The sequence below is a fragment of the Cupressus sempervirens genome, chromosome 8 (genome assembly GCF_028749045.1).
Source record: "Cupressus sempervirens isolate cs-2001-9-10 chromosome 8, ASM2874904v1, whole genome shotgun sequence".
NCBI lineage: Eukaryota > Viridiplantae > Streptophyta > Pinopsida > Cupressales > Cupressaceae > Cupressus > Cupressus sempervirens.
The window spans coordinates 721,085,111-721,097,919 of NC_143125.1; the positions used below are offsets into that span (position 1 = coordinate 721,085,111).

The window sequence follows — 12,809 nt, forward strand, 5'->3', positions numbered from 1 at the left end:
CAATTAAAATTTAATTTATGATTTCAAAATATTAATTATTATTTTCATAAATAAATATGTTAAATTAATTATCAATTTATAATTTTATTGACATTTAAAAATAGTGGATATATATATGTGTGTGTGTGTGTGTGTGTGTGTGTGTGTGTGTGTGTGTGCACGCAATGGACATCTAATCAAGACAACTGAAACTTTAAAAGATAGACCTCAATTTATGTTTAATTCTCTAACATTGTAAAACGTTTCAGGGGCCCTTCAAAACCTGTTTTCTTTATCAAAAACAACTCAGTGTTATTAATTTTAATTTTAAAACGTCTTAAATTTTAATTTATCAATTCAAAAATCAATCATTATTTTCCTAAAATAAATAAACATTTTTAAAAACTATTATTATAAAATTTCATATTTAAAATATCAATTTAATTTAATTTATGATTTCAAAATATTTTAAATTAATTGTCAAATTACAATTTTATTGAAATTTAAAAAGAGTGAATTAGTGCACGCAATGGACATCTAATCAAGACAACTGAAACTTTAAAAGACGAAACTCTAGGCCTTAAATTTATAAAACAAAGTTTTGTAGATAATTGGCCCACCAATCCAAACTTTAAAGAAACATCCACCAAATCCCGCGAAAACTCCAGGAAACACCCCAAGAATCCAAATTTTGGATAGACGGTTGACGAAATTGCCCTTGGCACTACATGTCCTGGCAGAAATCACTAAAAAGTAAAAACAATGGGAAAAACAGTGAGGTGTGGTACGCAAAATGGAGAGACATTTTTCTGAGGCACGCAAAACGAAGGTAGCGATTTTTCCTAACATAAAATTTGTTTTACCTTACTGAGAAGACAAAGCTATTTTCTTACGACGAAGACGGAGAATCAGGGTTGCATTTCTGAGCAAGGGTTTTCTAATTAAATTTTCTTTGTGAACTACTTTATAAAAAGTGAAACATACTTTCGAATGCTGCTTCAACAATAATAAACATGCTACATCTCACTCTCCCTTTGAAATTAATGGAAGCACGCATTAGTTTTCATGCAATGCCCTTCAAGAAGTTGTATCTAGACACCGCCATATTAGATATTCAATATTCTCAAAGTCAAGGTCTGCATAGTGTTGCAATATAGAGTCTTGTACTTGTTTTATTCTGATTATGAAGACTACGGACAAAATGAGGTTTCTTTTAGAATATGGTCTAATGTAATCAGATTTATCAGCAAACTGTTCGGATATTACAATGTGTTCTGATAGCTTGTTGCCCATCATTTTGAAAAACCATTCATTCCACAATTCGATCTAAATAAAGTATGTTGCAATCTAAAGTTGAAACAATTTATGTTTGCTTTGTAAGAGGGTTAAATTAATAAACAGGAGTGATTATATTTTGAACTGTGTTATGTGAAAGAACCCCTGCCTAAATTTAAAATTCTGCTATACTCTACGTCCCCGAAGCAAAGATGCAGTTAGAAATCTTATGATGCCAGCACACATTCATATAACAACATACATATCAGATAGAAAAGTACAAATTGCAAGAACATTATTTTACATTATACAGGAATTATTCAAGATCAATATGATCTTTCTAATTACAAGGTACAGAATAATCTCGAATCATCCATTAATTTGTATACACTTACGGACAAAGGTGAGGAGGCTGGAACCTGTCATATAGTAGTTGCAACAAGAAAACTTTTCTCCTGCCTTACCCATCACATAAACTTCCATTGGTTATGAAAGAATAACTTGGAACGCATCCTGCCACAGCTTGATAACATCCCAGCATCATTGTATAATAGGTGTACATTTGAATAGGGAAAATAATAAATTACTTTAGAAGGCCTTCAAAATGCGCCCAAAGAATCAGATGACAAGAGGTTTTTCATTGAAAATCATTTCCTGCAAAATGGGAAGCCAGTAGACAATACATGAGGTAATAAGCTAGAATTGCATGCAAATATCCCATGCTGCAGCCAACCATATTCTTGCCCCTAATTAATAATATATCTCATTTGTGTCGCATATCAGACACAATCATAATTCCTAAAAAGCAATGAACCAAGTTAAGTAGATGAATAGTATTTGTAAAGCATAAAAAGAAAAAAGAAGATTATATAGCTATGATAAAGTCGTCTTATCATGATTCAAAAGCAATGCAAGAATTTAGGGGAATAAAAACATCTGACCAAGCCTAGACATTTTCTTTGCAGTGATAAAAATGGCTGAAAACAGACTCCGGTTATTTATTTGGATTTCCTACTCTACAAATTACACAGTTTATTTTCATATTGCAACAAAAGAATCATATCGATAACAAAGACGGTTTAATCTAAAAACTCCCAACATTCTTAAAGATAAAACTGAATCCTTTTCACATGACATTAACTGCTATTAACAATCAACTGAAAATAACTAGATTAACGATTAATTAATCATAACTCTATTCATGATCAACTGAAATAACTAGATTAACGATTAACTAACCATAACTGTATTCATGATCAACTGAAAATAACTAGATTAACGATTAACTAATCATAGCTGTATTCATGATCAACTAAAACAACTAGATTAACGATTAACTATCCTTTCTTCATACAAGTAAAGTAAATGCTTAACAAGCAAAGAAGGAAAGTACATACAAGATTCATCCAAAGGATCTTTAACTGGTTGTGCAAGCCTCGGCTTTGGTGAGAGGAGAAGCATTAACATAGGCTTAACCTCCCAACCTTGGACCATATTTATCCTCACATATTCTATTAAATTAAAATGGCCCTCCTTACCTCAGGAATGGACTTGGAATATTCTTAGTCCAACCACTTGAGCATTCTGGTGTTTAGAATGTCTGCACAATTATGAATAGACATGCTTGCATAACCGGCGCCTCTGATATCAAGTCATCATTAGATGGCAACCATGCCTTAAACTACCTTGGCCAAATATTTCAGATGGGTTCATTGACCTGATCACCACCGCTTGACTTGACAACAGGATTCATTACAGGGATAAGCATGAGCTATTAAGTATATTTCATTTAAGTGATTCATGTCTGATTTCTCTTTTGTTTTCTTATAAGTTTATTCCACCTCTTCACTATTCATGGCTACACAATCGGTGATTCCCAGGTGTTTTGGAAGTTAATAAGCATTTTGCCCTTTTACACCTCTTCACCATTTCATGGCTATACTGTCAGTGAATCCCAAGTGTTTTTAAAAGTTTATGAGCATTCTGCCCTTTATCATTTTTTATATCTTTTACCATAAATTGTGGCAAAATAAAACATGTACTTAAGTTCAATACCATTCATCCAAGTTCTTATTTCACATAGAAACTTTTCTTCAAGAGATACTATTCAACTCTCTTCATGATGATTCTAGAAGTTATGGATGTAAGAAGAAAATTCATTATAAAAGATAGGGATTATTCAGCAAATTAAACAATGAGATCATAGATAATGAAAGAAGTTTCTCTGCCTAGCCGCTTGCTGTAGAAATTGTATTTAAAACATTGGAATGGTGATTCATGACCTGTCAAGAACTCGGTTTTGTTTGACGACTTGCAAATAGGATCAGTTTCCCCCAATTGCTTGAGACGTCACTTTCAATGCATGAAATCTCTATTTCTCAGCCCAAGTACTTGCACGAAAAGGAAACGGAATCTTGAATAAGTTTATCAATCGATTTGCAAGATATCAACAGAAGCAAAACAATGGTAAAAATGTAATGGTCGGGTGTTATGTAGACAAGGGGAATTTTGGAAAACATAGCAGCAGAAAGGATTAGGATTATGAACTATGGTCTCCGTCTCTCCTTCATGGCTTCCATATATGGAGAGCAATTGGGACTCCTTGGCTTCCGCCGGTTAAAAGATTATATGCCGATTCAAATTTTCAAGTGTTTAAATCGATTGAAAAAGAGAGGGAAAGAACAAAAATAAAAGGTTGGACGAAAGAGTTGGAAAGACTTATAATTCGGTTGTATTTTTATAATATGTATATATGTACGTTCATGTGCATATATCAATGACGTGACATCATTTTATCAAGTTATTATAATATAATGGTGTCATTTCATTTATATATATATATATATATATATATATATATATATATATATATATGATGAAAGATCAATTAAAATCTCTTGAGGTATGTTTTTATATTTTAATTAGATTATTTTAGGCTTTCTTAGTCTATTTTCTTAATAGCTCATGCAGGTCCCACAAACGTATCCTATGTTTAAGTCGTTGTGTCCTTTCCAAATAAGCTTAAGGTCATACCTGCCGATCCTGATGACTGAACAAGGTGAGCATCTCATTCCGATGATCTCGTTTAGCAATGCTTCTCCCTCTTACATCTTCTCCTGCAATCACCCAAGAAAACACTTTCGCCATAATAACAATTCTATATAAACATTTTAAGAGACTTTAAATTATTAATCATAATTTCAAATCAAGCAACTGCTAATCCTCTAATAACAATTAATGGTTAACGACCATCTTCATTAACAGTTAATACAACATATATAAATAACTACCTATTTCAGATGATCGTGAATGAAAAATCCGTTAAATCCAACGGTTATGAACAAGTTTAAAATTAGGTCAGAATTTTGGGATGTAACATACCCTCCCCCTTAAATTTTTCATCGCCCCCGATGAATATCACAACAAAAACCATAAACAATACTTAATCAGTTTAATTTAAGAAAAGAAAGGAGATGTTTAGATTCCAGCCCTATAGAAAAGATGAGGGTATTTTTGAAAATTTTTGTGATAATCCTCCCAAGTGGCATTATCCTCTGCATATAGATCCCACTGAACTTTGCATTGTGTCACCTCTTGATTTCATAAGCGTAGCTTACGCACCTCGAGTATTCTAAGTGGTTTTATTTCTACCATCCTTGGTTCTCGCACCTGTAATAAGTTCCAATCAATTATATGATCATGATGAGTAATGTATTTCTTAAGGTATGACACATGGGAGATGTCATGCATCCTTGCAAGGGCTCGTGGTAAAGCAATTGTGTAAGCTACTGGGTTCACAACTTCCAATATTTCAAAGGAACATACCTTGGGGCTAACTTGGCATTCTTACCAAACTTGATAGTACTCTTCTGAGGTTTTACCTTGAATAGTACTTTTTCTCCCACTGAGAATTCTCTAGGTGTTGTTTTTTGCATTTGCATAACTTTTCTATCGATCATTAACTTCCTTCAATCTTTGACGAATCTGGATTATCTGTTCTTCCATTTCCTTAAGCATTTCAGATCCAACAATAATTTTGTCTTCCAAGCCATTCCAACTCACAAGAGTTCTACATTTGTGGCCATATAGAGCTTTAAAGGAAGCCACTTTAATGGTGGATTGATAGGAATTGTTATACGCAAATTCCACCAAAGATAAATATGTTTCTGACTGGTATTGCTGATCCATACAGTATACTCTCAAAAGATCTTCTAATACCTAGTTTACTCTTTCTATTTGACCATCTATCTCAGGATGATAAGTTGAACTGATGTTTAGTTTAGTACCTAGTGCTAAGAATAATGTTTGCCAAAGTTATCCTAGCATCCCTATTTGATATAATTTTCTTTGGAATTCCATGCAATCTGAAAATTTCTTTTATGCATTTATGAGCAATTTCTGGTCCTCCATCAGTTAGATTCCCTAGTATAAAATGAACATTTTTTGTCAATCTATCAACTACTACTATAATGGTATTCTGTCGATTTTGTGACATAGGTAATCCTTGTACAAAATTCATGAAAATTATCTATTGTTTCCATTCTGGTACTTCATTAGGGTGTAAAATACTAGCTGAGTATCGATGTCCTGCTTTTACTCTTTGACATCCTAAACATCCTGCCACAAATTCTATTATCTCCCTCTTCATTCCTTTCCAAAAATATAGAGGTTTGATATCAGACAACATTTTAGTTACTCAAGGGTGTCCTGAACATGGAGCTGAATGAGTTTCTTCCAGAATCATTCTTCGAAGTTCAAATTTGTTGGGTACATAAATCCTATTATGATATCTTAACAATCCATCCTCCTCTAAACTAAATTCCGAATACTTACAATCCTGTGGGTCCCTAATAAGAGCTAAGCTGATTTTTGCATAAAATTCATCATGCTCTAGGTGTTGTAAAATCTTATCCTTTAATCTGAAGTTTATAGTAGCCATTGCAAAAATGTGTCTTCTCCTAGTTAGGGCATTTGCCACTTTGTTTTCCCTGCCCTTAATATAACTTATGTTGAATTCATAGTCTACTAAATATTCCAGCCATCTTCTTCGTCTAGCATTTAGATTTGGTTGAGTGAAGATATATTGTAAGCCATGATGGTCGGATCATAGTTCAAGAGGTTTTCCTATCAAATAATGTTTCCACATTTGAAGAGCATGTACAATAGCTGCTAATTCAAGATCATGAGGTGCGAAATTCTGCTCATAATTTTTCAATTTCCTAGATTCATATGCAATTACCTATTCATCCTACATTAGCACACCTCCTAAACCTTCTCCTAATGCATTTGTTATAACTACAAATTCCTTTTGTGGGTCAAGTACTTTTAGTATGGATGTTGTAGTTAGCTTTTCTTTCAAGTATTCAAAGGCTGATTGACATTTTTCTATTCAGACAAATTTTTTTCCTTTTCTCTGAAGTGATGTAATTAGATATGCTATCTTAAAAAAGTTCCTGACAAATTTTCTATAAAACCCTGCCAATCCCATAAAACTTCTAACTTCTGTCACATTTTTAGGTATAGGTCATTCCTTAATTGCTTTAATTTTTTACGGATCTATGGCTATGCCCTAAGCTGATATAATGTGCCCTAAATACTAAATTTCCTTTTGATACTAAGACAATTTACAGTTTTGGTAAGAAAATCCACCTTGGCCTTATGCTCACTGAGCTAATTAATGCCTATGATAATGTCATAAGACCCAAGAGGTGCTACATACAAGTTCAATTCTGTTGAGAAAATTGGAAAATCAACGTGAGCCTTAAACAGACATTGCTCTACATCAATCTTTGACTGGTTTGCATATTCGATTGTCCATGGTTTTGCCATAAAACTAGATCTCTTTGAAAATTTACTTAATAGTTTAAGCGATATAAAACATTCAGAAGCTCCAGTATCAATTAAAATAGAGACAAAGTTCCCATAGATCTTAACCGGAGTTTCAATCATGCCTATTTGTTGTTCTACTTGTCTATTGTCTAGGGCTGCATGGATCATTTGTTGATAAACATGTTGTTGCTATGGAAGAGGTTGTCGTTGCAGCTGATTGGTGTTGGGTTTGATGGGGCATTTATTAGCATAATGATCTCCTCCACAAATGAAGCATCCTGAAGGTGGCCCCTTTCTTTCATTACTCTTATTATTCTTATTTGTATTAAAATTACTTTTAACATCCTTGACTCCATTTCCTTTTGATTCTAGCTTGCTATACTTGAAATCCTTGAACTATTTTTTCAGAGATCCAGTATCAGCACCTTCCGTATTCTAGTTTGTTTTTCTTTTATTATTCCGGATGGAGTCATCCTTCTTGATTTTGTATTTTTGTCGAACATCCTTCTCTAAAGCTTCCTCCATAGTTTTGAGTGAAAACATCAACTACTCCTATTCTATTGTTCAGACCAATGATGGATTTTCTCACCTTAAGATTTTTATCCTGTTGATATGGTGGTACATACTTCAATAGTGGGATAATTTTTTCCCAGTACTTATGTACAGTCATATCTCCTTGCTTCAAATTTGGGAAGTCTAGAAGTTTTTTGGTCATCAAAGGCTTGGGGTAGCCAGCTATTCCTAAAAATGGTACAAACTTCTCCAAAGTAATTTCAATGGTTTTAATGTTTTGCTCAACTTTGGTGTTTCCCCACAAAGTTGCAGCTTCTCCAGTAAAGTGGTATATTCCTCAAACTGCTTTTAAGCTTTTTGAAAAGTTTCTAATTTCAAAATACTATTCCATTTTAGTTAGCCAAGCTTTTGCATCCCCTCAGGACTCGGATCCGACAAATTTGGGTGGTTTAATTTTCTTAATATCTGCTAACAAATCAACCACTACTTCTTGTTTCTTTTGTTTTTCAATTTGAATAGGTGAAGAGGTTCTCTTATTATATCCGGAGACTTCTGTCTCTGTTCTAAGAAGAGGTGATGATTGTGTTTCCTCATGGTTATGCCCCATTTGGGCTGCCATCTCATTCATTCTTCTTTCCATACTATTCAACTTCAGTTATGTTTCTTGCAAAATCTGAAGTAACAAGTCAGTGGATGATTGAGTGTTATCACAGACCATGCCATGATCTGCAATGTTCTTGTTGTTGTTCATTTTGTTTTGCTTACTGGTTTAACCTATGAATTTACAAAATTTGTGTCTATATATATATATATATATATATACAACAAAAGAGTTTTGTGAATGCATGAAACACATAAATTAGATCAATTTATTTAATTAACTTAATACTTTGCTGTAGCATTCATGGCAGCCTTGTTTACAAAAATTTCCTCTATCAAAGATGTTTACATCATAAAATCTAATCTTGCTTCTCACCATTTAGTTCTGACTCAAATTGGTACATATCCCACACCATTCAGGATCTGTGAAAATGTAGAAGAGAGTTGCCCTATTGAGCATTCCAGTTTTGAATTAGTTTGTTCCTATATGTTGCTTTACTAGCAAGTGTCCACTTGACTCTTTCTTTCTTCACTCGTTGCAATGCCTGGTTCTGAGTTTCATTATCTTGGGGCATGGAGCAGCAAGTATAGTTGAATTTTGGCATGTTTTTAATTAAATAAGGGAAGATGGGATATCAAGCCTTCTTATGGGGTGTTTTAAGCACTTGCGTCCTGTACAATCATTCTAAGAATTTTTTAGGTTTACATGAAAAGTAGTGTACCCTAGGTTCAGTGTTGAACCCAGCGCTTTGATACCATATGTGACAAATGGATTTTTATATCGATAACAAAGACGATTTAAACTAAAAACTCTCAACATTCTTAAATATACAACTAAATTCTTTTCACATGACATTAACTGCTATTAATAATTAACTAAAAATGACTATATTCATGATCATCTAAAATAACTAGTTTAACGATTAACTAAACATAACTATATTCACGATCAACTAAAATAACTCTAGATTAACAATTAACTAATCATAACTGTATTCATGATCAACTGTAAATAACTAGATTAACGATTAACTAATCATAATTGTATTCATGATCAACTGAAATAACTAGATTAACGATTTAACTATTCTTTCTTCATACAAGTAAAGTAAATGCTTAACAAGGAAAAAAAGAAAGTTCATACAAGATTCATCCGGAGGATCTTTAATTGGTTGTGCAAGCCTCGGCTTTGGTGTGAGAAGAAGCATTAACATAGACTTAACCTCCCAACCTCATACCGTACTTATCCCCACACATTCTATTAAATTAGAATGACCCTCCCTACCTCGGGATCAGGCTTGGGATGTTCTTAGTCTAGCCACCTGAGCATCCTGGTGTTTAGAATGTCTGCACAATTATAAAATAGACATGTTTGCATAATTGTTGCCTCTAATATCAAGTAATCATTAGATGGCAACCATGCCTTAAACTACCTTGGCCAAGGATTTCAGATGAGTTCATTGACCTGATCACCACCACTCGACTTAACAACAAGATTCATTACAAGGATGAGCAGGAGCTATTAAGTATATTTCATTTAAGTTATTCATGTGTAATTTCTCTTTTGTTTTCTTACAAGTTTATTCCACCTCTTCACAATTCATGGCTACACAGCTAGTGATTCCCAGGTGTAATAAGCCAATTGCCCTTTTACACCTCTTCACCATTTCATGGCTATACTGCCGGTGAATTCTAGGTGTTTTTGGAAGTTTGTGAGCATTCTGCCCTTTATCATTGTTTATATCTTTTATTATAAACTGTGGCAAAATAAAACATGTACTTAAGTTCAGTACCATTCATCCAAGTTCCTATTTCAAATAGAAACTTTTCTTCAAGAGATACAATTCAACTCTCTTCATGATGATTCTAGAAGTTATGAATGTAGGATAAGATAAGATAAGATAATGATATAAATGTCCAACAAAAGACCAAAAAAGGTCTATGGGACCACAAGATTACAAAAGTGAGGCAAACATCAGCAGGAACACACAAAGGTGTCTAAAGAAAAATGACTAAAACCAAAGCAACAACAACAAAGAAAGAGAGAGAGACAGAGAAAACAATAAGAGAGACTAGGAGTCATTCTTAGGTGAAAAGAAATCAGTCACTGAACGATAAACATGCTGGTGTGTAGAGGCATTGTACTATCTTTGGCCACTTGCAGAGGAGTGTCGCTGGTGCAGGTAACTAGAACGGGATCTGACACATCTGGATAACCCAATAGATCTAATAGAGCTAGAAGGCCTTTTCACACCACTCAAAGGTGTAAAAAAGGCAATAATGAGCTGAGTAGACGAGTGTCAGTGTGGAAGCAATGACTGGATCATGCCATCACGGAGCATAGTGGCCTCACAAAGATAAATTGCAAGACATTTCTGATCATAATAGCTGAAAAATTCATAGAGAGAGAAGCATTCCCGAAACAGACAGAAGAATCTCCCTTTGATCTCATAGTATATAGGGCATCGAAAAAGGAAATGAGCTTCAATCTCCACCCTCCCTAAAGTACAGAGCAGACAAATCCGCTCCCCACTATCAATATAATGATCAGTCTAAGCCCGAAGACAGTGAGATCCAACTTTGAAAGAACCTAAGAAGATCCGCAGGGAATGAGACCACCGGCGGGAAAGATCGCTAAAACGGACAATAATTCCATCAGAAATCTCCAAAAAGTGCTCCACATAAAAGGACATCTGCGGGTGTAGCTTGCCGGAAGGGTTAACCCAGGTAGTGGCAATGTAACCTCTATAAATGTCAAGCCGAACATGCTCATTCAACTCCTGTCGAAAGGGGAGAAGATAAGCGAGTGCATCCAATGAGAACTGAAAAAGAGGAAGACGATCAATAGAAGACGATCAATATCAATCCCAATCAAACCCAACAAAGAAGCCTGTGCATACCAACAGCGAGCACAAGAATCAAATCCAGCCTTCACAGTAGAAACAAACGAACAATAAGCTAAATAGGAGTATCGGTCACGGTCCCCAGCATTATCCACAAACCCACAAAGGCGATGGAGGAAGCAAACCAAATCAAAGATGGCTGCGAGACTAAAGGGATGAGCACCAAACTCAGCCAAAATGACATTGTGAGGAGTGAACCTATGACATATGATGATGTGCCTCAAGAACAAAGTCTGAACCCACTCTATTGAAGTCCAATCTGAGCTAAGAAGAGAAGGGCCCCAAATCGAAGATCCGTAAAGAACAGTGGGTCACACAAGAGAGTCTAAAAGAGAAAGCTTAGACAAGGTATCCTAGAAGTGATGTCTAAAACACTATTTCTCAAGCAAAGCAAGAGAACCCATACCCTTATCAACTCTGGGCTGAATAGCTGGTCTTATACTAAAACACGGATCGAAAAACATAACCCCCAAATAAATGTAAGAAAAAGTGATCTCAATCTCCTGACCCTAAAAAATGAAGTGGAGATGAGAGGTCTTTAAGCAATTAAAGACCATAACCTGAGTCTTACCCAAGTTAACCACAAGCTCTCGCTGATCACAAAATGAAGCCAAGCCATCACAAAGTCTCTATAACCTATCTGGAGAGGAAGCAAGGAGAACCACATCATCTGCAAAAAGAACGATGGAGATCAAAACATGATAACACCCATCTCCAGGGAGCGAAGACTTCAGGAGGAAGTCCTCAAGCTCATCAATATATAACCCAAACAAGGTAGGAGAGAGAGGGCAACCCTACTTAACCCCAATGGTACTATGAATCGGATCCAAGAAACCCTTAGGAATCTTGAATCTGCCAACCATAGTCTCATACAATCTCATAATAGCAATACGTAACATCTCGAAAAAGCCAGCTTCTCTAAGTCTCTCGATAGAGCCACCCTAGAAACAGAATCAAAAGCTTTGCGAAAATCAACAAAGCAACACTAAACTTTCTCCGATCTATGTCTAGCCTCCTCAATAATAGCCCGTAGAGTGAAAATGTGATCCATAGTCTGATAATCAGCTTGAAAACCAGCCTTCCCTCTAGCCCTACAACCTTTCCTATCTAGCTCTGCAGAAAGCATAGCATTAAGGGTTTTCGCATACAATTTGGCAAAAGTATGCCCAATCATAATAGTTTTGTAGTTCCCCAAATCTGAGACAGGACCGGTCTTGTGAATGGGATAAATCAAATGCTTGGACCAGGAGGTCAGAAAACCAGTGTGAATCACTCTATTAAACAGAATAGAGAGATAGGGGCCCAGAACTGAGGAACCGAACTTGAAAAGCTCAGCCTGAAAATTCTCCTCGTCAGCAGCTCTACTACACTTCATGGATCTGATCGTCTCATAAATGTGGGAGGGGGTGAAAAGGTGGGTGAAAGGAGGCGAGGAGGGGTGGATGGAAGGTTGCCTAGGAATGTCATAGAGAGCCATGGTGTGCAAGGTAAGAGAGCGAAAGTCGAAGGTGGAGGGTGGAGGGGAGTTATGGGGGAAAAGAGTGCGCCAAATGAGCTGGGGATTACGGATCAGCATGGAGCAAAGAGATTTGCATTTAGAAACGGTAAAGTTACATTTCTTACTCTGAAGGAAGTGGAGATAAGATGAGCGAATGCGAGTAGGATCAGTGGAGGGAGCCTCAAAAGCAGAACACATAAAACGATGGAAAG

The 12,809-nt window shown here is 35.4% G+C and overlaps 1 protein-coding gene across 7 annotated transcripts in view; it reads right to left on the reverse strand.

The window, feature by feature from the left end:
* Nucleotides 1-1,538: 1,538 nt before the first annotated feature.
* Nucleotides 1,539-12,809, reverse strand: part of LOC149544473 (putative E3 ubiquitin-protein ligase RHB1A) — a 112,807-nt gene continuing 101,536 nt past the window's right edge. For all 7 annotated transcript variants that reach the window (XM_089798868.1, XM_089798865.1, XM_089798869.1 and 4 more), the window contains one exon: nt 1,539-1,908. In XM_089798868.1, the coding sequence (XP_089654994.1) occupies nt 1,873-1,908 (36 nt within the window). In that variant the 3' untranslated portion in view covers nt 1,539-1,872. The remainder of the gene's footprint in view (nt 1,909-12,809) is intronic.